At 37.7% G+C, this 25306-nt stretch overlaps 1 protein-coding gene across 1 annotated transcript; it reads left to right on the top strand.

Annotated features, from left to right (window-relative positions):
- Nucleotides 1-3654: 3654 nt before the first annotated feature.
- LOC141437944 (uncharacterized) lies at nt 3655-25104 on the top strand. Its single transcript, XM_074101544.1, has 5 exons — nt 3655-3938; nt 15158-15324; nt 15746-16581; nt 18779-18923; nt 23066-25104. Exons 2-5 carry the CDS (start codon nt 15171-15173, stop codon nt 23200-23202), a joined length of 1272 nt encoding a protein of 423 aa, XP_073957645.1. The 5' UTR covers nt 3655-3938; nt 15158-15170; the 3' UTR covers nt 23203-25104.
- Nucleotides 25105-25306: the final 202 nt, after the last annotated feature.

Below are 25306 nucleotides of genomic sequence, written 5' to 3'. Positions count from 1 at the left end.
GAAAGTACTGTCACGTTACATTTTTGTTTGAAAATGACAGATGTATGACACACAGATACTTTCATTCACTCATTCAATCCATTCTTGCCAGCTCTTGTGAATTGACTATGTACTCGCATAAAAGAAAGGCTTTTAAGTTTTCTTATAGCATATTGCAGTAACGAAAATTTTCACAAGTCCCGCTGACGCTTTACGAGTAAATGGGAGATCTCATTGAAAACGTGCTGTGATTACCTACTACTTGTAGATAAATGGATATTTTGATGAGCTCAAATTTGACCAGTTATGTTTTATTTAATGACTAGTAAAATTCATCACGCTCAAACCTTTTTTTTACAAAACGAAACAAGGTTTAACCAGAACCAAACCAGGCTCAACAGAAAGTTTACCATAATACGTTTTCTATTTTAAACCTATACAAAATATTTATACTAGTTTAACGTCCGCTACGTGACCACGTGGGGTCGTTTACGTTACCGGCGCGATTACGGTCTAACGGCCCGGCCACGACATGCGTAAGTGACGGCGCTACGAGATAATTTCTTATACATTGCGTGTATTAATCATGAACCAGTCTTTCATTAGCCAATCGACTCCGCTATGAACACAAACATGTGCTCGCTGCGACACCAAATCGCACATTCGTGGTGTTGAGGTCTCATTACAACCGGCCTGCGCCGGCGCACGCGCCGGAACAATAACACGCAGAAACAAAGCTCCTTGTAATAACTGCCCTAAATCGGAATGCATAACGAAAACTTATTATTCTGAACAAATTCATGCCTTAGCAAGGAAGTGAGTTCTGAGGTCATTGTAGCGTAAGGGCACGGAAGGGTAGGCGGAGAATAATTTTCATTCGAGGTGTTTTTTTCCGCTAGTAATCAATGCAGTTTAAGAAGTACCTAACTACTCATAATCGAGATCGAAATAAGTTTCCTTTTAAATATACACATACTTCGTTTTTTTCTATCGATTTATTAAGAAAATCTTCTTAATCTTCTTAAAAGTCTTCTTCGGTTATACCACTGGCTGTTCTTTGTCGCCAAGTAGCAAAATTACCCTGTGCCACCATCAATATAATATAGTTAGCAACGTATAAACTAATCTTCGATGCACGGCTGCGGTGAGATAAATAACCTATGCTTCCCACAAAGTGATCCGTTTTTGAACCAAATTGAGCAGAAACACCGCTTTGATTGACACTTCTTAACTACTGGAGGGACTACGAAATACGAAAATCGAAGTTTGTATCGTATACCATCCCTCTCACTCTCGTATTAAATAATATAAGCGTCGGCGGAACGGCACGATACGAACTTCGATTTTCGAACTTCGTCGTCCTACCTGATCGTCTTACCACAACAAGTCTATTCTACACCGCACGTGATCCACCCAGGAGCTGTTCAATAAAACTTTAATGTCTTCTATTTACCTAGCAATCGATAAAAGCTAGTACATTTTATGAGAACGCCTGCGCTTAAAAGCTGTTTGAAGGGATACACACATAAATAATACACCACCCACACTTCCCAATCGTATTCATAAACCACAACATTATACAGCCTGATTAAATCTTAGAGATGAAGTAGTAGCGCGTGACTAAGAAGGGCACGGGAAGTGAATTGAACTCGTCGACTTAGCAACTTAGTAGATATTAGGTATTTTTCTTTTAAAGAAAAGTAGTTTGAGTCATACATCGGTCGTCTACTTTCAACGCATCCACCAAGTACCTATTGAGTACTACTAGTACCCACTAGCAACTCCGCATTCAATTCACGTCAACGGTGATCAACACTTATTTTGTCCTAAATTGGGTTTATTCCCAGTTCCCAGTAGTTTTATTGTCGTTGAAAATGCAAAGTTTAATATAATACCTAAACGTATGTAACTGGTAAAAATCCAACTGGGAATAGAACGTAAAGTACGTAGAAACGTTAATGTAATAATGAGTTTTCTTCAAACATGTCCGTAAACAGTTTTGACTATTATATTTAAAATATATGTTACGAGATCCCTTCGTGGCATTATCTATTAGTGTTCTGTGCGTAATTAATTCAACTTGTGAACAAGTGTTGTTGTCTACATAACCTCATTCAAGAGTCGTGACCTTTGCATAGGATTACGGCCCGTTTCTTTCGCAAGCAGCTGTCATTTCGATAAACGACCCACGGTCTCGTAAACGTTATCGCGTCTGGAGCACGCTGTATTTGGAACGCAATTACTTACCCAGTTCTACATGACACGCATTCTGGAAGTCGTGTTTGAGCTCCGTGGGGCTAGCACAGCAAAGTTCCTAGTTAGAAGTAGGTTTTTAATTATTCAGGATTGAAGGTGGGTTCTGGTCGTGCTGGCCCTACGTCGTGTCGTGCTCGCAGGAAGCACGCGCCGCTAACCGACCCACGGACGTTATGTTTTCCTTGCCTTAATAAACAAGGTGCGTTGCATTCGTGATTCATAACTTTAACACTGACTCGTGAAATCAAAACAGATACTTTTTACTTATTTTTATGTGTAATTAAATTACATACTATCAAAATAGCAATAAAATTTAATGTTGTGTCTCCCAAAGTTGGTATAAGGTAAGTGCAACCTTGCAGACGCGCTGGCGAGAGATAGTGTGTAGGCATTCGTCCTACACGAAACAAATGAAGGTGTTACATTCCCAAAAAGGTAGTCTTGTTGAACGAGTCGAAGAATAATAATAAAATGAAGTATAAGGTGTCTATTATCCTATAAAAGTAGGTATAAGTTAGGTTAACTCTCAATGAATTCAGGTTTAACGTGGTTTTACAATGGTACAAGTATAAATAGACAAAATGCAGATTTGTTTATATAACATTTATCATAATTCTAATTATGTAGATTACAAAACCTTAACATTAACAACCACTAGAACAGCAATACAAAGAGTAGCTAGGATTTATTGACGGTTTTGTTAGCGGCTGTTTAAAATCATTCATTCTTCACGCTTGAATGGTTTCTTTGGAAGGGCGGACCCCTGGGAGACGTGCAGGTACGTCTGCACAAACAGTTGACGCTCTTACATTTTTTTTATCTTCAACTTGTCTGTATTGTATATTCAAGTAGAGTCAAGTGAAGGAAATGTTTTGATATTTAATCTTTTGCGTTTATTTACATTGCACACGGACCCACGATATCCTAGTGAGTAGGTACCCTTCTCTGTTTGATATGGTGCGTAAAATATGTTTAAATTGCACTACAGTTACAAGTAGCACTTGCATATCTAACGATTGAATAAACAGTTATAAATTTTTCTCAGTAAATTTTGTTTATTTTTCAAGCATTACCTATTCGCTTCCATTATCGCGTTCGTACAATTCTTATCATAATAGGCGCGGCGGCACTGTGTTCAGCTATAAGAAATGTTAACCATGTGTAATGTGGATATTAACATTTTACAAAACACCGTTCATTTCCGTTATTGTTATTAACTGATATGCAAACATAACATAGGCGGTGCGAGAACTCTACGACTGCTTATTTTTGTTGATGGCCCCTATGGCTAGACAGCAACGGCAACTTTATCGTGGTACTGGGGCTCCCCACGCACCTTTGACAATCTTCGTTCTTTGTCGTTCATGGGGTTTTTCGTATTTCCTTCTTCTTCTTTACTGAACCCCATTACGGCGTACAGACAGCATAAAGCAATTTCTCGAGCGGCGCGCGCGTAATTTTGTTTGAGGTTATGTTAGTATTAATTCGTCATTCGCCTGAAGCGAACGTGCCGCGGTGTGCAAGTTACCGGCTGCATCTGAGTGCATCAGCTGCGTAACGATCGATATGTTTTAAGTGTAGTGCCAACCCGTGATTGAATGAATTTTTACAATAATCTAACGACTTTTAACATGATCGCGACCTTTGAAGTAAAGTGCCAAACGATCGCCAATCTCTACATGACTTGGATAAATTAAGACGAGGTTTGTGTTTATTATAAATTTTGAAATTAACGGTCACTTGGAATATTCAATACCAACTGGACCTCCAACTTCATCAATTGAGTGAAATTTTATTGACATTGGAGTTTGTAAAGCAAAATGAAGTGTTATTCGTGAGTTAAAGAACGTAGAATTTATATTAAAAGTAATAATAGGGTTTTAATTATTGGTATAAACATAAATACCTACGTAATAACTTATCTACTCGATTAAATTAGTTTTTTTTCCAAAGTTAGTCCGTTAGGTTTGCTGTAGGTATTATTTAACCCCCGACGTAAAAAGAGATGTGTTATAAGTTTGACCGCTATGTGTGTCTGTGTGTCTGTCTGTGGCACCGTAGCTCTTAAACGGGTAGACCGATTTGAATGCGGTTTGTTTATATTTGAAATCAGGTTTAAAGGTTTTCTAGCGTCGTTTTTAGAGATGTTTAAATCGGTTAAGCCGTTTCCAACTTTTTGTTGGTTAGGTTATTAATAATATGTTTTTACAATAAAAAACCAGCTGGAAAATTATAGCATCTGTTGAAATAAAATAAGAGATGGATAACTCTGCAGTCATAATAGATAGTAATTAAAAAAAACTTAATTATAAACACTCGGATGCATTACACAGCTATTGTTCAATTTTCGTCCCTCTGCATTACTAAGCTACCCCTTACCTTCGTTAGACCCCCGTCACACCGTCTGCTTTTTCACTCTATTTTTCGCCACTTCTGTGATCCTTAATAAAAGGTCTATAAGGTTCACATTGACTGCTATGGAACTTTAGGTACCTTATATGCAGGCGTCGTCGGCGTCATGCATTCAGCCACCCTCCGTAATGTCTATACCGTATGCATATTGCGGTATTGTGGATTGCGTCTATCCATTAGACGATTAATCCGACGTATTGTTATGCCGTTTATTGTTGTGTAAATCATGACTTAGCACAACATTTGTAATGAATAAACAGCGTTTGGTCGTGTTTTTGGCCGCCTGGCATAGCATTTGTGCTGTAAACAGGATAGAGTCGCCATCATAAATTTAGGAACTGTCTAGGTGCTCAAAATACCTCAACGTGCATTTATGCGTTTAACATAGACAATTCGGTCATATTCTGATAAGTACTTATATGAGCAATGATACATACAAGATGTCTTTAAATTCTTCCGGAATATTACAGCTCGATTATTATTATATTTCGATTAGTTTGACTGAACAACCATTAAAAAAATCACATAAAAAAACCTATAGAGAGGCGTTTAATCCAACTAACTCAATAACCATCTTGAATATAGACGACTAGGTAGTAAATATATTAAAAGAGATAGATATGTTGTTATCGCACCGAAAATTAAGCGTGAAAAGGCAAATTGGGAACTCTATGGCCTTATGTGACATCAAAGAAAGTGACAGCCGGGCGTTTTTTCATAACGGGAACAAATTAGGACATAAAGCGTGTACTCGTATTGTGTGTGTGCTGCAGCTGTGTTGGGAGCATATTTTTCGCTTGTTTTGTGAGCGTTTGACGTATATACTCATAAAATCATTGCTTTATGAGCATCTAAGCAGCTCTATGTTAATGATGGCGACTGTACCTAGAAGCTGATCCAGCACATATGCGGATACAAGAATATCAATATACACATAAAATGTATTTCAAAATTTAGACAAAAGTTTAAAAAAGCCGTCTTTACATTAATGTTAGTTACGTTATTAAAAATATTAAATCAATAAATGGAATAAAAACTTGCGAGAAATTTTGTTTCTAAGCATGATTGTTCTGGAATATTTAAATACAACAGCGACATTCGTCTGAGCAGCTACAGCAGTGCCTGATTTGCAAATAAGGTTTACCTTCAGTTTAACGCCCGCTTCTTCTGCCTGCCCTTTATCCAAGCTAATGACCGTTGGCACTAATTTATTGATGCTATTATTCTCCAGTCATAAAAGCACTTTCGCAATATTCGTCAAAATTATGTCCCAAAGTTCATTAACAGCGAGCCCGGTTTTAAGCCTTCAAATGACTTGAAATTTTAATATCTTCACCAAAATCTAACAACGTCGGTGCGCCTTTTAAGGCAACTGGTCTTATTAATATGATGCTCCAGTTATGGCCCGAGTCAAGTGTGGGCTTAAAGGATTGGTTTCCTAATCTAACTAACTACCTTCTTTGTTTCTTGGTTTGAAGGAGCTAAGTCCTTTGTTTGAGCACTAACTGAAGTTTATGTTTAGAAAGTTTTCAAGCACCTACTTTACTACATAAATGCTAATTTAATAATACTAGTTTACCTAATAATAAATCAATATTCATTAAGAATTTAAAATAAAACATTCAGGCCCAATTAGGAAATAGATAATCACTTATTAGTATAATTGTGTCAGGGAAGGAAGGTGATCACAACATTTTTCGTGTAGATCTGTTCATTTACAGTAATTTATTGTAAAAAAAAATCTCACGCCACGTAAGAGCATTTTATGTCTTACCTCACAATATTAGCAGCACAGGAAACGTTAAAGTTCAAGTGACTTTCGTAACGAGTTCACTGTATTGTAGATTGTCAGTACCTAAGCAGTGCAATGCGGCGGATGATTGAAATTATCCTTGATCTATATGAACAAACGCAGACACAATACTCTGATGTACCTAGGTTTTCAACCTTTGACGTTCAAAACATTTAAAAGATTACAAAGTATCGGCAGTATTCTTTGACACAGAACGCGGTGTAATTATTACGGATCACGATATAATCCACATAATTATTCCGGATCTCCCACGCGTAAGATAATGAAGTTGCTGGACAATGGCGTCTTGTAACGGGCGGCATGTGAGGGCTCAAAGACTCCTACTTGTAGATGAGGAATGCTTCTCTGATGGCCGACACAGGCGTCTTTGTTGGACTATAAAAACATTAATCGTACAACCAGCTACTACAGTACGCACTGCAAGTTAGACAGATTTTAATTCATAAAGTACCATAAAGAAATAGAGAATAGGAATAGACAAACAAAACTTGATGTAAGCAATACTTTACAGGCGAGCTCTGATAGTTTTTTAGCTTCAGGTTTCCGTCATCACTTTGAAATATTACATTCATTTTTATGGTGCCTTTTGCGAACATTTTGACTGAGTGTTTCGTACGAATTACTACTTACTATTTCTAGCCAGCCGACCGTTTAATGACATCCGCCGCAAAGACCGCCATAACAAAAGTAGTTAGTCACGGAACGTCCACGTTTCTGACGTTGCGAATCTGAGCGATAACCTTCTTCGATGTAATGCAATTTTGTAATATAGTTGACATATTATTGGTTCATATGTTAACACTTTGTATGACATGAATATACTAAAGACCACCAGTACAGTGGTAAGCAATCATCTCTTTATGAAGTAAAGTTATTTCCATTTAAGAAGTTGTCTGTTTAGTCACAGTCAAATTCACATCATTACTTTTAGAATTATTTGAACAACTGTTATTGTTCAAAACCTGGCCTTGAGTGATTTGGTTTGTTTTTAACACGTATATGTGTAGGCGTGATTGAATAATGGTTTTGTATTTTTTACAAAGTGCTCGTTTGGTAGTTAAAGTTATAATGCATTCCCACAGGTTGCTCACAATACACTTTTAGTTACATCATGGCGACGCCAAAGGATTTAAGTATTTTCACACGATCAAGTACTTCCATTGTTCATGAACTTTAACGCTGCTGACACGTAGTATTTCAGATTAAATGCCCCTTTTGCGAACGCTATTTTTATCTGCACTTCAGAATGAATACTTATAAATTACAAAGATAGCATCAGACATTAACAAGGTTGTTGAAATTTCACATGAAGAATCGCCATAGAATATGTGACTCTACCTTCCCGCTTGGTGCGCGGAGCACAATGATATAATTTGAGAGTTGCTTTAACACTTATAATGGAACCAGAACAAACCGATTTCTCCTGAGAAAAAATCTAAGAAAGGAGACTGAACATAATAGCAACGACGAGAAGTAATTTCCCAGATTCATTCGATGAGCTCGGATCTAGAGCAACGCTGATGGGTAGTTTCTTAATTCGATGGTGAACAACGAGCTGACGACAGCTGAGAACCGTGACTGCAGTAATGTACTGAAAGGCGACCTACTTCTCTATATTAATCATAAAATTGCTTTATAAATCTAAATTGGCTGAACCATCACTGTTTGTATACCCGTTAAAATGCCTCTATCTAATGTATTCTCCTAACTGCAAAATAAACGGCTCAGTTTCGTAGCCACACGCTTAATTCTTACGACGTAGATATCAGCTAGATAAACATAAGCCTAACGAATGAGTGTTGGGGCACATTCCGTAGGGCCCATTGTGCTACTATCGCTCTCATAGCTGCGCATAAATCCAAGTTTTGTTAATAAGTGTGGGCGCAACATGGGCACGAACCCGTTACCCGCGTCATAAATTCCTTACATTATGCCCTAGCAGCATACATTTTATAGTTTTTACTAGAATACTGAAACCTTTCCACACCTAAATACCTCCTTAGTCATTTAACCAAAATCAATGAGATGTTCGATTTAGTGAACTACACTGTCAGTCATTTCAAATCATCCTATTTAACTTTTTGATAGCAAACAATGGTTATTTATGCACTTGGCACAAATTTAATTTCGAGAGACAATAGGACTTATGACAGCAATAATCACAACAAATCTGAAGAATGCGTGAGTCGAACCAGCGAAATGAACTACTTACTGTGTTTACACAACAAAAATGTACTGGAAGATACTAGGTACTACATAATAGTACTAACTACTATACTGACAATTCGTTCTCTTCTTAATTGCAATTAATTGAAGCCGTAAAGGTTTCTCGTGATTCCCAAGTGATTTAGTGACGCTCTATTTGGACCTGTTAATTGATCCGCTGACAGCGGATACTGAGAAAAAGTCTTTCTGCTTCTCACGTGTCATTGTGTCGACCGAAGCACTTGAGAACATGCATGTGCTCGAGCTGAACTTTCCTGCTTTAATGGGGAGCCACTTGATCACAAAGCGGGGCCGCGGGGTGAGGACCTTTGAAGCACCTCTTCACTGATGCTACATAATGTGCATTTATTACTAGGTATGATAATGTAGCGCATTTTTTTCAATATTTCAAAGAGATCAGTGCACTTTTAATGATGCGTGGTATTGTAAGTTGGCAAAAGTGCCTGAGCGTTTGTTTTTTTTTTATCCGACTACATCATTCCTAATTTTATGATTTACAACGTTTCTGAAATGAAGATAAATATAGGATTCGAATTCCTGGTACCGTTCCGAAAAAACTACCACACGCGAACAAAACCACGAGCAAGCTTATAATACGTCCTAAGTAAATTAAAATTCATTGACGTTTATTTAACTTGCAGTGTTGGTATGTAAGTAGGTAAAAAAATGTCGTCCTGTTTCAATCTTGTAAGTTAATTTTGACCCACTTCTAGAATTCAGATAGATATCAATATCAATTATCAATATAGAAATAGAGATCTGATGAATGCAAAAAATAATGAACTTCATTTTGTAATACAACTGCAGTAAATACAATTAATACTTAGGTACTGTTTTTCTAACACAACTTTGTATAAAAGCATAGGTTGTCGGTTCTTGTTCGTTTTGCGTTCTTGTTATAAATAGAAACTCAATATAAACACTCATAAAGAGCTTCAGAAAGACCGCAACATGACAAATTTGTCTGAGTCATATACATATAATTCGAAACTAAGCTAGTATGTAGGTAGGTAGCTAGGTATTCTTTCAATTTGCAACGTACCAACTGTTTTTTTAGATCATCGCTAAAGTAAAATAAACAAATTAGGTATATACGTTTATTTTTGTTTCTTTAGTCTACTAGAAAGAGACTACTTTTACAGACGTGTTATTTTCAATCTAGATTCTAGACGGAATGTCTGTGATCTGCGTATTCAATTATGATGCATCTCCCTCAATTTGCATACAATCATGACTGCCAAGTGGTGCTTGTTGTGTGCTGGGAACTTCCGCTCTTGCCCTTTTATTGATAACTTTGATAAGAATGGAGAAGCTTTGCAAAAGTTTTAACAAAAAAAAACGATCGGAACTACTTTATTTCATGTTACTATGATTAGAGATAGTTCAATATAAACATCAAAGTTTAGAAATGTTGCTGTTGTCTCAGGCATGATAATCCTTTAAAATAATTGACATAAATCATGTAAATTTAGGACGAAAACAAATAGGTTCAATCATCCCATCATCATCATCCCAGCCTATATACGTCCCACTGCTGGGCACAGGCCTCCTCTCAGAACAAGAGGGCTTGGGCCATAGTTCCCACGCGGGCCCAGTGCGGATGGGGAACTTCACACGCACCATTAAATTGCTTCGCAGGTTTGTGCTGGTTTCCTCACGATGTTTTCCTTCACCGAAAAGCTCGTGGTAAATTTCAAATGTAGGTAATTAATTCCGCACATGAATTTCGAAAAACTCAGAGGTGCAAGCCGGGGTTTAAACCCACGACCCTCTGCTTGAGAGGCGTTAGGTCAAACCACTAGGCCACGGCTTCGTAAATAGGTTCAATAAGTCTATAAAATTTATTTGGTATCCAATGACGCCTTTGTTTTACAAAATGTCATGATATCTACCGTTAGAGTGCAATCGATACACGATTGGTCCGCAGAACGGAAGAGCAGTGACCACGGTCGCCGAATTCAGCGCGCAACGGGACCCGCCGGCCGCCGCGAATTAGCGCCAGCTTCCGACCAGTACAGCTAGACGAACTGTTTCACTCATTGTTAGCAAAATGGAACCATCAAACAAATTGTTCTTCATTATAGCTTGTGACACTATAAGTAACACGCAACTAATGAGCACAATAACAAACGGGTGACCTGTAACGCTATGACAATGCTTATTAAGATATGTTTAAATTCAAGCCGCAATTAATGTGTTCTGCGAATTTTTATATTGTTTATACAAAGCACAATTAGGTACAGCGACATCTATAATTCAGTCAAAATTTAATTATTGTCAACGCTGACGAAACACGCTCACAAAACGAGGTATAACTGGCAATTGACGTTTAAGTAAAGTTTTAGGTAAACCCAAATGAAACTCCCCTTTGTTTTTATATTGTCCTGAGATCGTTTATCAGCAATAAACATCGCCCCGGCTCGTAGGAACTCGGAATTTAATTACTCCCTAGTGTCCACACCGAAATACTTGCTCCCTAGAGATTAATGCTCTCCCGTCCTGCGGTCGACAACCACGCTCCCTATAAAATTACTGACCATTTATATCCTCCACGAATAGCCTGTGCGTCGTTACCAAATTTACGGTATCCCCAGCTACAAAATTTACGGTATTTCGAGCGATATATGTCAAGAGTGAGCATGATAATGGACTTGCGTGGAGTTGTAACGTAATACCAGTGCATTATGGCATTCTAGCGGTAAGATTAGTCCCAGCACGCAAGCATTTAATGCTTGCGCTTGATTAAGTGGTTGCAACTTTTTTCATGGCCAAAAGAAAACGTATGATAAGCATTAGAATGTACTAAATGTAAGGTACTTTGTATGAGGAATATGTTCGTTCGGGCGTCCGAGCGGATATCCGCAACGGTACCGGCCGGGGCGCATCGAATCGGACACATGTCTGCTTCTAATTATAACGAGATGCACCCGTGCTGCATTGACGACCGAGCTATCTTTATTACAGGTTGCGCATATACAAAATCCTAATATGTAATTATGTAGTAGGTACGTCTGGCAGTCTGGCCACAACGGTACGTCTAGAATTTCAACGACGTATTGTGGACATTTGGTTGAGGGAAAAAGGTGATCATGCTGAGTTCAAAATATTTCTAACTTAGAGTGAAATTTCTTAATCAAGTCTAATTATTGTACTTCTAGAATTTTTCCTCACAATTGGCATTACATAGATACACCTAATTATAATTGAGTAAATGAAGCATTCGTATTTTTTTTTGTTTGCTGCAACGAATCTAATTGTACTAGCAATATCTTTAAAAACCAGTATTTAATAACGACCTGTTTTATTTTTCCGGAAATCATAAAAAAAAATCATAAATCATTAATCGTTAAATACGATGAGGATTAAGTAATACACCTACTTATGTTATTTACAAACATTTAAAACTACGTATATGGTGAAAAAGTAAGTAAAGTACTTAATAAATTAAGATGATTGGAGAATGGATTTACCTACATTGATGATACTTAATAACTTATAGTGATATTTTTTCTGGCGACCTGAGGCCGTATTGTCTAACGTTTTTGACGCTCGTGATCGCAATCAAATGACAGTTTTTGTATGCGAAATCTGTCATTTCATTGCGATCGCGAGCGTCAGAAACATTAGGCAATACGGCCTCAGCTCTATCTACTTACTAAATGACAATCTGATGAAAACTACCTGGGGGCCTACCACGCTCTCTTAATACGATTCAGTTTAGGCTCTAAACTGAACTGCATCGCTATTTCGTGCCACGACGTTACTTTTGCGATTCAGTTCGAGCAAGGTTCAGCGACAGCGATACAGACATTTTCATTCACTCACTTCAAGCGGTTTTGGTACCATGACGCTTAACTTGAGTGGGAATTGAATCACTTCAGTGTCAAACTGTCAGGTGAACACTATTTTCACTTTGATTGCGAGAAAATAATAGTCAGCTTAGTACAAAAAGATCTAGATTTCGGCGGCAAAAGATTATCAATTATGGCTTTTGCTCTTTGCTCGACATCATAATTTTCACTATCACTTGACGACATTGTGAGAATAATCAATTTATTTTAATCGTTTACGATTTACGCTCTACAACAATTTCAAAGTTTTCGCGGTAAGTATTTTTTCCAACTAGACACAGATATAACAAAATCGCATCGTTGAAATGGTCCATACACTAACTGGAGAAAATAGAATGGCGCCACCTTCTATGCGGAAAAAGCATAGAACTAAGACAACGTAGACTAAGAACATAACATTTTCGTCACGAAAATGATCCACACACAATCTTATTTTTTTGCAAGTACTGGCTGTTTGAGTTTATCTAAGTCAAACAAAGTAAATCAAAAAATTAGTTACTTTTACTTCATAGGGACTAAAGTACTCAGTTTAGTCCCGCCTCGTAAGGCTATATTGACCTACTTTTAGAGCATGAGAAGTGAAAAATCGTTTTAGCAACCCCCTAACGGTTTTAAAAGACCTACATTATAAGATTGGATGAGAAAAAAAACACCCCTATTTAACGTCTATGGAAGGTACCTACTCTAAAAAAAGTTTTCTTTAAATTTTTTATTGTTTCAATTTGTCGGCATAGTTTACATAGATATTCGTGCAAAATTACAGCTTTCTAGCATTGATAGTCCTTGAGGAAAGCCGCGGATGGTCAGTCAGACAGACAGAGAGACATACATGGCGAAATTATAAGGGTTCCTTTTTTGCCAAATTGGCTACGGAACCCTAAAAACAGAAAAGTTGCTGACCCTTAGATTTAGAATTGGTTTTTAAACCTCTGTAATGAGGCCCTTCCTTGTGGACGCTTCGGGGCTGTAGCCCCGGATGCTATCTCCTAATTCCGGCTCCGTTCAGTTGTTGCAAACAGTGTGTTTATCCTGCATCTAATTCAAGCAAAACTGCAATTTGCGAACGGACGTAGCGGAAGTCGTGTATTTGTTGATCTAACTAAACCCATCCATGGCTAATGCCGTGTGGGTGTTAATGTCATCTGTAAACCTGTGGCCTTAAAACGTTTTGAATTTTGTTTTCAAACAATGTAAGTACTTCGGCAACATATTTTCGGATTGTGATGTCATTTTTTATTTAGACACAAGCACAACACAAGAAGCTACTGCCGAGCATCTTGTTAGATTTTAAACCATTTGGTAGTACTTACAGAATCACCATATCACCAGAGATTTAATTATTTGAAGATAGAGGTTTCGTTAGTTAGAACCGTTCTTGTTTTTAAATACAGTCTTATCTTATGATTCCGCCGTACCGGTTACGGGAGAAATTTTTCGATTCTCAATAAGGTTGAATACTAAATTAACGGAGATGTTTACCTCATAACATTACCGCTACTCGCAACTGCTTTTAATAAACACTTCAAATCATACCTAATTATGCCGTCAAGCTTCACATGCGCGTAAGCTGTTCCTATATTTAGCGATGCGTGATAAGTGTTGAGGGTATTGTACTGTAGATTAAAGGATGACGTACTTAAGTAGTTAGTTAAACTGTAACCGCTAAATCTAACTACATAATGTAGTTTTAATCTGCTCTGAATAGGCTGATGGTAAGAATTGGTGAATGTGATTTCAGTGCTAATTTTACATTGTAACTTCCAGTGCGGTGCGAGAGATAAATACTCAAAGGTGCGAGTAATTTGTTCATATAGAAAAGTAAATTCATATTTCATACTATTTTTAATAGCCTATTCGGTGTCCCAATTCTGGGCAAAGGCCTCCCCTTTCTCCTTCCACTCGTCTCTGGCTTCGGCAAAATGTTGCCAGTCCAGCGGGAACCGCTCCAAATCGTCCCGCCACCTACATATGATAACTGACAAATAAAATTTATTTGACATTTAAATATTGATTTTGGGAATTAACCTAAGACCCTTAGTAAAATGTAGCAAATTGTTGACAGTAGAATAGGAAAAAAAATATTTTCTTTGATAAATCTACAAATCAATCTTTGTTCAATTTTTTACTATGAATCAAAATTAAATCTCAGTTAGAAAATTAATTACCTAGTTGATCAATTATTTAATAAATTTTGTAATCATGTCGGCTTTATTGCCAACAATCACGCTAATTCGTCCGATCCCTTAAGAAGCCTTGTTTTTTTTATGAACGGATTAATAGTCAGTTTAATTTTTTTTTTCCCAGCGCTGGTCTCTTTTTCTGGTTTATCTGTGCATCCATGTCTTAGTTTGTATTTTCGTTATGGTTTCACGGAATACCCGTAAAAGTAACAAATTTGGAGTTGAAATAAAAAATACAAAAAGACTCCAAAAAACAAATCATATTTTTTTATAATTGACACACAACTAACACAACACACTCCTAATGGTCACATTGACCTGAATTTTTGGTGTTAGGTACATTATGTAAGGTGAATGGAAATGTATGTACAGTAGGTACAATCAAAAACTTATTTCTTTGCCCTATTTGTTTACATTAGTACGTGTGTACGTGTTTACAGTGTGTTAGCAGCGATGGGCGCGCCGGCGTGGGGCTCCCGCGGCAGCGACCGGCCGCGCCTCCTGCGCATGACGCCGCTGCGGCACAGCTTCGCCGCGCCCGCCTCGCCGCCCGCGCAGCCGCCGCGCTCCCACGACTACGCCTCCGACGCCGACACTAACAAGAAAGGTAACTTACTATACTCACGCCATGGAACGTAGGAAGTGTTAACCATAAGCGTACACTTTAAAAATTAGCTAACTCTTTCCTTCCCCACAAGTATCATCATCTCTAGCCTTTATACATTTCACTGGTGGACACAGACCTCCTCTTAAAACGAGAAGGCTAACTAAGGAACTACACTCACACCTTCGTGGTGTGTGCAATCTTTGGGCAAGCTCGTGGTACATTTCAAACGTAATTTTGCATAATATGCATTCCGAACAACACAGAGCTTCGAGCTGGGGTCTGAATACACGGTCCTCTGCTTGAGAGGCCATAGGTCAATCCACTAGGTTACCACAGATATAACATAAAAATACTGGAGATAAATCATTCGTAATTTCTGATGCAAATGACACAAATTAAAAACATAAAAATAACTTTTCAGAAGAAAGTTGGAATGCGAACCTGTCACAAAGGTGGAGAAAGTTGCGCCGGCGTTGCTCGCGGCTACGGCCTGGATCTGGCAACCGCGAGGCGAGCCCGGTGCGGTGCTCGCCGTCCCCGCCGCGCCCGCCGCCACACTGCTCACCGGCGCCGCCGTCCAAGCTCTCCTTCAGGCACCGAGGGAAAGTGTACACCACGGCATCTCTACGTGTCACTAATGGAGCGCCTGACATCCTCCGCGCCCTGGGCAAGCTCGGCGGCGGATTGCGACGCCGCGCACTCTCCGCGCATGACGTCCTCGCGCCACAACAGCAACAACCCCCAACATTCTACGTTCCTAGCCCAACGGCAGTCAGACAATCGGGCTCGCCGTCACCCACGCGACAAACTACCTTGCGCCGACGCTGTAGCTCGCCAAACGTGTATCGCGCTAAAGCTTCTCCCGCTCCACGTGATCGTGCGCCCCTGATCTGTCAAGACGATGAAAATAGGGACACTGTAGATTTTTCTTATATACCGGAACGAAGAAAGAACAGTAGTGAAACGAAAACTCGAAGACCTTATAGTGAAAATGTGGAATTTGATGCTCCTGTTTATAGAAATGGGTACAGTCGTTTAACACCCGAGCCAACTCAAAGATTGTGGGAAGAGCCTTACCGGCTGCCTCGAGTGCAAGCTCGGCAGGAACCAATGCAACAGCTGCGAAATGGTGTTGCTGAGCTACGGGTGAGCGCCACTCCGCGGGGTGCGCGGCCGCCGCCCGGGCCGCCCGCTGCTCAACCAATCAGCAAGCGACCGCCACCACCTGAACCTCGTGATGGAGTACATTCCTTTGAGGTCAGTATATAATAAGAAACCGGCCAAAAGCGTGTTGAACACGCCCAAGATAGGGTTCCGTAGCCATTACGAACAAATCAAGTAATATTTTTCTAAGGATTTCGTATTGCGTACGGAATCTTCAAGTTTAGGTAAGTATATTTTATAACTTAGGCTGTTATTTACTCTTAGGGGCTGTTTCATCATCCATTGATTAGCGTTAACCAACGGTTAAATGTGATGCCGTCTCCGTCTATTCGAACAAAACAAATAGAGACGGCATCACATTCAACCGTCAGTTAACACTAATCAATGGATGGTGAAACGTCCCCTTAAACTAGTAATAATTCTCATGCAATCTTAGCGGTTATAATTTTCCTTGAAAATTTGATATACTTACTAGCATCTCGAATTTTTTCAAATTTTTCCTCCCAGCAGTTTAGATTTTAGAGGGGGGAGGGGACACTCAATTTTAATGAAAATTTGCACTTTAAAGATGAATATTTCGCAAACAGATCAGATCATTGAATTGAACGTCATGGCAACCCCTGGTTTTAAAAGACCTATCCAATGATACCCCACACTATAGGGTGTCGAAAAAACAAAAACACCCCCACCGTACGTCTATGGGAGGTACCCTACAATTTTTTTTATTTTCTTTTATTTTACCACTTTATCGGCGTGACTGATATGTATCTTCATGTCTTGCTAGTATATACTAACGGTCTCTGAGCTAAGCCGCGAACGGACAGACAGACAGACAGACGGACAGACATGGCGAAACTATAAGGGTTCATAGTTGACTACGGAACCCTAAAAAAAATATTCCGACGAATTGAGAACTTCTTCCTTATTTGAAGTCTTTTAAAAAGCCGACCAAATGTGAGTCGGGACGGATCACTCAAGTGTCGCTCAAATTTAAAATATTAATTAAACTTTATAACTTTCATTTTTGCCAAGTTAGTAAATAACTTGCGTTGTTCATAGGTATAAACACAGTGTTAAATTCATCATCATAATTAGTTGTCAAGGGGAAGTACTCCAGAGGTATTTTAATGCGTATGATTTTATTGATCACCTAATAAATACGTTTTCGGCGACCTAATAAATAATATTTGTTCCTAAAATAGTAGATCTGTCACCTATGTAAATTGAATCACCAAATAATATTAAAACGGTTACCTAAATATTATTTAAAAATTACTCTGAAATAATACTGATCATCAAATAATTATATTGGGTTCCAAAATAATAGATGTGTCACTAAAACTGAATCACCAAACAATATTGAAATGGCTTCCTAAAAATTAATTATAATCACTGGAAAATAATATTGATCATCAAATAATTTTATTGAACTGAAATTTGACGATAATGATATACAATGAATGAAATAATAATAATAATAATATCTTCTCACAAATTACACCAATTGACCTGGGTGGGCCTGGCCCCAAACTAAGCAAAGTTTATGCTATGGGTGCTAAACAACGGGTAGACATACATAATAATAATATATCCCTACTTATATATACACAAACATACAAGACTCAAGTATCTACTACAAACATTTATATTCATCATACAAGTATTAGCAAAAAATGTTCCGTTCTGGCACTTCGCCGGCCGCTATCGCAGCACGCTCGCTTCGCTCGCTCGGCTCGTGCACTACCTAACACTCCTCCTCGCTTCGCTCGTCGTCGTATCTAACCAGACCTGCCTTAGTAGAATAGGTAGAAGCATCGAATTAAAAAACTGATCTATTTATTAGGTGACAGATCTATTATTTTGGTGATCGAATTTTGATGATCAAATTATAATTTAGGATACAGGTTTACATTAATCTGATGACTCATACTTAGAGACAGATTTGATTAATTTGATGACAATTATTATTTCTTAGGGATAGATATAATAATTAGGGTATCGCAGGTTAGTGATAAATCTAAATTTAAGTGACAGAAATTATAGTTCCCTTTTTTAATATACTAGATTGTCATATGAAAACACTTTCAGAATGTTATTTATTTCGATGTGTGTGGATTTATAAATTAATTATTTGTAAATAAAAATAATTATGTATTTCGATTTGATAGTATGTACCTTTACTTTCTGAAGATACTTGTGACGACGGGCGCATGAATTAATGAATGAAAATGCATTATTATACTTGTACTTACCTACGCATTATTGTAACAAAATATTGTCTGACTTTCAGGTTCGATTTACTAAGTCAGCTGGAGGGAAAGGCCTCGGTTTCAGCATCGTGGGTGGGCGGGATTCACCGCGTGGCAATATGGGCATATTCGTCAAGACCATCTTCAACAATGGACAGGCCGCGGAATCTGGTTTACTGCGAGAAGGTTAGTAACGGTGCTAAGAATCTAACTGTCCCTTAAGTGGTGCAAAAAATCGCATTTAAATTAATGATGCGAAGCGCGATACTCAGTATGGGGTACTAGCATTCCTGTGCAACGGTTAATCGGCAGCTGCAATTTATTGGTGTTTCTTGCCCCTTTGGCTTACAGCTGACTGTTTTGCGCTGTGTCCTACATGCACCTGCCTTTCGTAATAGCTCGATAAATGCCAATTTAAAGGTTACGTCATTATTTGAAAATGAGGATAAATTGAATGAAGCAAACCAGTAGAATTTTCCGAAGGTTTACCAGTAATTAAATATGCTCACGGTTAACTCGTAACTTTATTCTTAATTAAGTAGGTGTGACTACGGTGCTCCCAATAAATAAAGGATCTTGATTTATTACTTTTAAATGTTACAGATAATGTGATGCCGTCTCTGTTTATTTAGACCAAACAGACAAAGACGGCATCACAGATATCTGTCGAATAAAATTTATCAATTGAGTGCTGAAACAGGGCCTAAATATTTTTATTTTTAGCTGGTAGAATGACCTTTTTCAATGTCCGCCCGGATCGTTACCACCATCTTGCTCACTCTGGCAGCCGGTAGATGTACCTACTGATTGAGTTTTCTATCTTAGCCCTCCAAGCTGACAACACACCTGTACGTTCTAGTGTTGCAAGAGTCTAGGAATTAAAAAAATAGTTGTGCCCATTTACCCTTCATTTACCACTCATTCATCACTCTGTCATAAAAACTGGCCAAGTGTGAGTCGGGCTCGCACACCGATTGTTCTGTACATCTCTAAATAATAGGAAAAATAATACATTATTTGAATGGAGACCCCTTAGTGTTTTTATTTTAGTTTATTTCTATTATATTTGTTGTTATAGCGACAATATAAATACACATTATGTGTACATTTTAGGTGTCTATCTATTACGGTTGTCAAGATACAGCCCTTTGACAGACAAACCGACAACGAAGCGACAGTAATAGGGTCCCTTTTGTCACCCTTCGGGTATGGAACCCTAATATACACTCTTAAGCTAAGCTGTGTACTTTTGACCTTGTTTTTAGGTCAGCAAATAACAGATTGAAAACACCCACGCCCTTATTCCTAAACAGCAAATATATTGTATCTCCATATTTGTATGACTAAGACATGCTATACCTACATAATAGTGATGTAACAGATCTTTGTTATAGATAGGTACAAAATTCACGAATATGAAAGTTAATTTGGCGTCAACTAAAAGTTTAAAGCAGTTTGTAGTCATCACGTCTTAGTTATAGATTAATTTATTACGCCTTATTTACAAATTTGGCACTTTACGTCGCAAAATATTTTCACAATCTATAGCGATTGCCAATTATTCGTTGTATCAATAAATTGAAAGTAACATTTCATATACTCTTACTTATTTTACGAGTATGTGAGTAACCACATCACTAAGATCTTAATTTAGGTAGCCGATTACTCTTTGAGTCTTTACAAGTGTGATTAATGGAAAAGCAGTAGGTGTTTCCTTTAATATGCACGTAGGTGTAGTTCGTGATGTACTCGTACATAAGGTCACTCGGACAATCGAAATAATTGCTGTCAGCCTGTTTCCAAGGCCACCAATGAGGGCTATCGTTTTTTGTCTCACTAGATGGCGCACTGTTGCGTAAGGTTTTTAAGTATGGTTTTTAAAGTCTGTTATTACGGGCGTGGAAACAAAGTTTAGATTAAAATCATATTTAATACACCTTAAAACCGTACCACATAAATATCGAGCATGCCACAGTGTTGCATAGTCCCCGTTTTGTTCGGAAAAAAGGGAGGACAAAGGTTTCCGAAAGACAAAACTGTCTCAAAACACAGACATTCATTGCCCCGGAACGCATATTTGCCATAGTTAATTACAGATATTGCAAAATATTTACAAAATTATTCTAATTCTAAATAAACCCGCGTAGCTCACCCAAAAAGTATGAGATTTGACATTTCGGAGACCTCACGCTACACTAGCGCCTCTAGCGGCGAATTCATTCGCCCTCATTCTAGCCCTGATTCTTTTTATTTACTTAGGTTGTTTAAGTTTATTCGGATGCTTACTTGCACGATAACTGTTAACCTAGTGTGGCCTAGTTAACCTGGTATTTAATTTAAGATATCATCATATTATATAATTACTGCCGTTGCCCGCGACTCCGTACGCGTAGAAGTATGAAAAATGTTTACGTCCGATCCTATTCTCAGAACTACCGAATATGCACAAAAAAAAATATAAAAATCGGTCAAGCCGTTTCGGAGGAGTTTGGTTACAAACATTGTGGCCCGAGAATTTTATGTATGTATGTAAACTCTTTATTGTACAAATTAAGTAACAAACACAATTGACAGATATTGAGATATATGTACAAAGGCGAACTTATCCCTTTAAGGGATCTCTACCAGTCAACCTTTGAGTGGATGAGAGGAGCATTCAGCTAAGCACAGACAAAAAGTGAGTTTAAAGTTAAAATAGCTAGTGGAAGCTACAATACAATGCCTTAAATAATATAATATAATACACAAATCTATAATAGAGATAGGTTCTTACATAGAAATTTTATATATTAGATAATTAAAAATGTTTCGTTAGACGGTTAGACTTTCTCGTAACTATTACGTTTAATATAAATGCGTGTAGAATGCATTTATATAAAACGTAATCACTATAGGTAGAGTCATTCACGATGACGCGTGCCGTGGTTCTTATTACAATGTCATTAATGTCTAATTTTGACAAAATCACGCGTCTTCGTGGATAGCACTAGATATAGGTACCTAAGTATTTAGCCACTCGCCGACTTTGGCTTGTCTTCGTTGCAAAAACATGAAAAATAACAACTATATGTACATAGATAATGGTTTATCGTACCTACTAATATCAATAATGCGAAAGTTTATGAGTGTGCGTCTGTAACTCTTTCACGTTAAGACGTGAACAGATCTAGATGAAATTTGGTATAAAGCTTGGTATTCAACATGCGGCATAGATAAATAAATTACTTAATTATGTCTATAAATTAGTCAAATATAAGTGAGATGCTCAATTATATCGGGCCATGCTCTATAACGCCATTACTATCCCAGTAATATTTTAATATTATAAATGGGAAAGCTTGTAAGTATGTTTGTTTGTTACGTCATCAGGTCTAAACCATTGAACCGATTTAGATGAAATTCGGTATACAGATAGTTCGAGTCCCGGGGAAGGACATAGGATAGTTTTTATGCCAGAAAATTTCATAGTTACCGCGGGATAGCGATAAACGAATTCCACGCGGATGAATGTCTACTGGGCTCAAACTATCTGCATACTCACTTGACGCTGACTACACATTATGCTTAATGAAGCGTAGTCGTAGATAAATGGGACCATAAACAAGAGTAGCATCTGGTGCTAAGCAGCACTACTTTGTAAAAACCGGCCAAGAGCGTGTCGTACACGCCCAGGATAGGGTTCCGTAGCCATTACGAAAAAATCAAATAATATTTTTCTAAGGATTTCGTATTGTGTACTGAATCTTCCAAGTTTAGGTATATTTTATACCTTAGGCTGCTATTTACTCTTAAACTACTAGTTCTCAAGCAATCTTAGCCGCTATAATTTTCCTGGTAAATTTGATATAGGTATTTACTACCATTCTGAATTTTTTAAAAAAATTCCATCCAACATTTTAGATTTTAGACGGGGGGGGGACGCTCGATTTCAATGAAAATTTTCACTTTAAAATTGAATATTTCGTAAACAGATTACTGAACAGAAAAATTGTCTTAGCAACCCCCCATGTTTTTAAGGACCTATTCAACGATACTCCACAATATAGGATAAGTCGAGAAAATAAATCATCACCCCCATTAAAAGTCTATGCGAGGTACTAAAATATTTTTTTTTTACTTTTGTTTTATTGTACCACTTTGTCGGCGTGACTGATATATATTCATGTCAAATTACAGCTTTCTAGTACTAACGGTGTCTGAGCTTACCCGCGGGCGGACAGACAGACAGACAGACATGGCGAAACTAGAAGGGTTCCTAGTTGACTACGGAACCCTAATAAAAAAAAAGATAAATAACGATGCCTAATCAATGAATCTTCTCATTCCAGGTGACGAGATAGTCTCAGTGAACGGACGTGGGACGGCCGGCCTAACACACGGCGAAGCCATCCGGTTATTTAAGGACGTACGTGCCGGGCCGGTACTGCTGCGGGTCGCGCGCCGTGCGCCCGCGCCTCCGCGCTGACTGCCCTGCGCCTGCTGCGGCCCTGAGTCGCATCAGGCGCACTATCCCGACTCTTACTCCACTTTGTAAACCATAAAAGAGAGCGAACGTGCCTAATGGACAGGTGTTAATACTGGTACGCATGGCAAACCCATCTGGCAGCTCAAAGAAATACGCACCAAGACGACCACTACGCTGAGTGGTCTGCGTCTGCATTAAGTATCCTAAATCTTACTCAACTTTGTAAACCATAGAAGAGCACTGACCTGATAAATGGAAGGATTCTAAAAGACTTCCCACGGTGACGCCATCCGGCCGTTCAAATAGAGATGCACGCTGGACCGTCATTGCTGCACCTCTGAGGCATACTCTGTGACTCTTACTCCACTTTATATTGACTGTTGAAAAATAGATGAACTGGCCTATAAAGTATACACTAAGAACATACTCATTTTTGAGCCCGGCCTTTTCCGTTTTAGAACGATAATGTGATGAGAGGACCAAGAAAAAGAGCTGTTTACGTAATGAAATGATTATGGCGCGAATATAACGAATACAATACAATGCCAGTAAAGTTTTCAATTTGAAAGCTGACTAAGCTGTAAATTAAGTCAAAGAAAATTAAAATCTCGTGTGATATAAATCTACGGACATCTTTAAGGTTCGAGAATGTAACACCGTAGTAAAAAATAAAAATCAGTCTACGTGGATTTGTAATCTTAATGACTTTTTCTAACAATCATCCACGAAATACATTTTGATCAGGTTAATCATCTGATTGTAGAAAAACACTAACTACATTTTGTCTATCTTAATTACTGCCTGTCAGTTTGACCTAGGCAATTGGTGAAAGAACATTTAAAAAGTGGCGAGCACTTCCGGTCGATCCTCAAAACCATCTGTAACAGGTCGAACACGAATGCAATATTTAATCTAGATATCTATTGCTTATTTCACGCTACATTACGACGGGTAATAAAAAATATGAGCATAGCATTTGATACTTACTACAATGTTCCGGGCAACACTTTAAATTAAGAAAACTGTTTCTAAAAAGCAGCTTTGGTTTTTTTACATAATTATTATTAGGGCAGCTTTGTTAATTTATTCATCACAAATCATAGCAAAGTCCAGCTAGTGACTTTTTAAACCACTTCTTACCTTTATTATTTAAGTACGCTTAGGAGCAAAATGCAGTTCTAGTTATAGCTGTTAATTTTACTAACTTTTACTTATTCTTCAGTTTTAAATGTTGGTATGATATAAAGGTAAAGATCGCATACAAGTGAATTAACATTTACAATACAAATACTAGCACAGCGCAATTTAGATGTTTTGAACACTTGAGAAGTTTGCATGAATAATAACGCACTTATAAAAGTGCGTTATCAAACCTATCAATCCACTTTTATAAAGACAGTTCTAATTGTTTAAATGCGACCTTATCTGTTTCATTTAGTTTTCTTCCAAAGATATCAACAATGAGACAATTTAGACGTACGCCTTAAAAATGTTTAAACTTAAATATTATACCCAGTTATACTCGTAAAAGTAGACTAACTTTTTATACTAAAGATATGAAATTAAACAAAGAACTGTGCCGAAAATATTGATACAATTTCTAAAATTGTCTGTGATATTGCAATTATAAGCCAGGTTGCACAATGAATCATGAACATTGATATTTTACTGCATAACTTATTTTTATAGTTACTGTTTATAGTTGGGTAGATTAGTATATAAGTTTTTGTATGAAATATACCTATTTATATGAAATTTTAAACGTAGATTCTAATACATAAAAGTTTAACACGTAGGTATACCCGCAATAACAGTATATTATAAGAGATATTTTTTGTAAATCGTAGCATATAAGATGCGATATGCTTTATTACGAATAAAATACTTACTGGATATCACCAACGTTTTGTTTTGAATGTTGGGTAGTTCTTCTGGCGTTTGAATTGCTAACAGTTTCCTGTTGCATTAAAAATATTAAAGAAATGAGCCACACCCAAGGGAAGGTTTTTATAAAACGATACAGCGTGCTTGCAGTATAATTTTAATTTATTAAAATTTCTTTTTAGAGGCTTATTTGTTTAATACATGCAATTAGAAATTGATA

Source organism: Choristoneura fumiferana, chromosome 18 (assembly GCF_025370935.1).
Source record: "Choristoneura fumiferana chromosome 18, NRCan_CFum_1, whole genome shotgun sequence".
NCBI lineage: Eukaryota > Metazoa > Arthropoda > Insecta > Lepidoptera > Tortricidae > Choristoneura > Choristoneura fumiferana.
The sequence above is the reverse complement of the archived record's forward strand: the minus strand, read 5'-3'. Positions and strand labels throughout refer to the sequence as shown.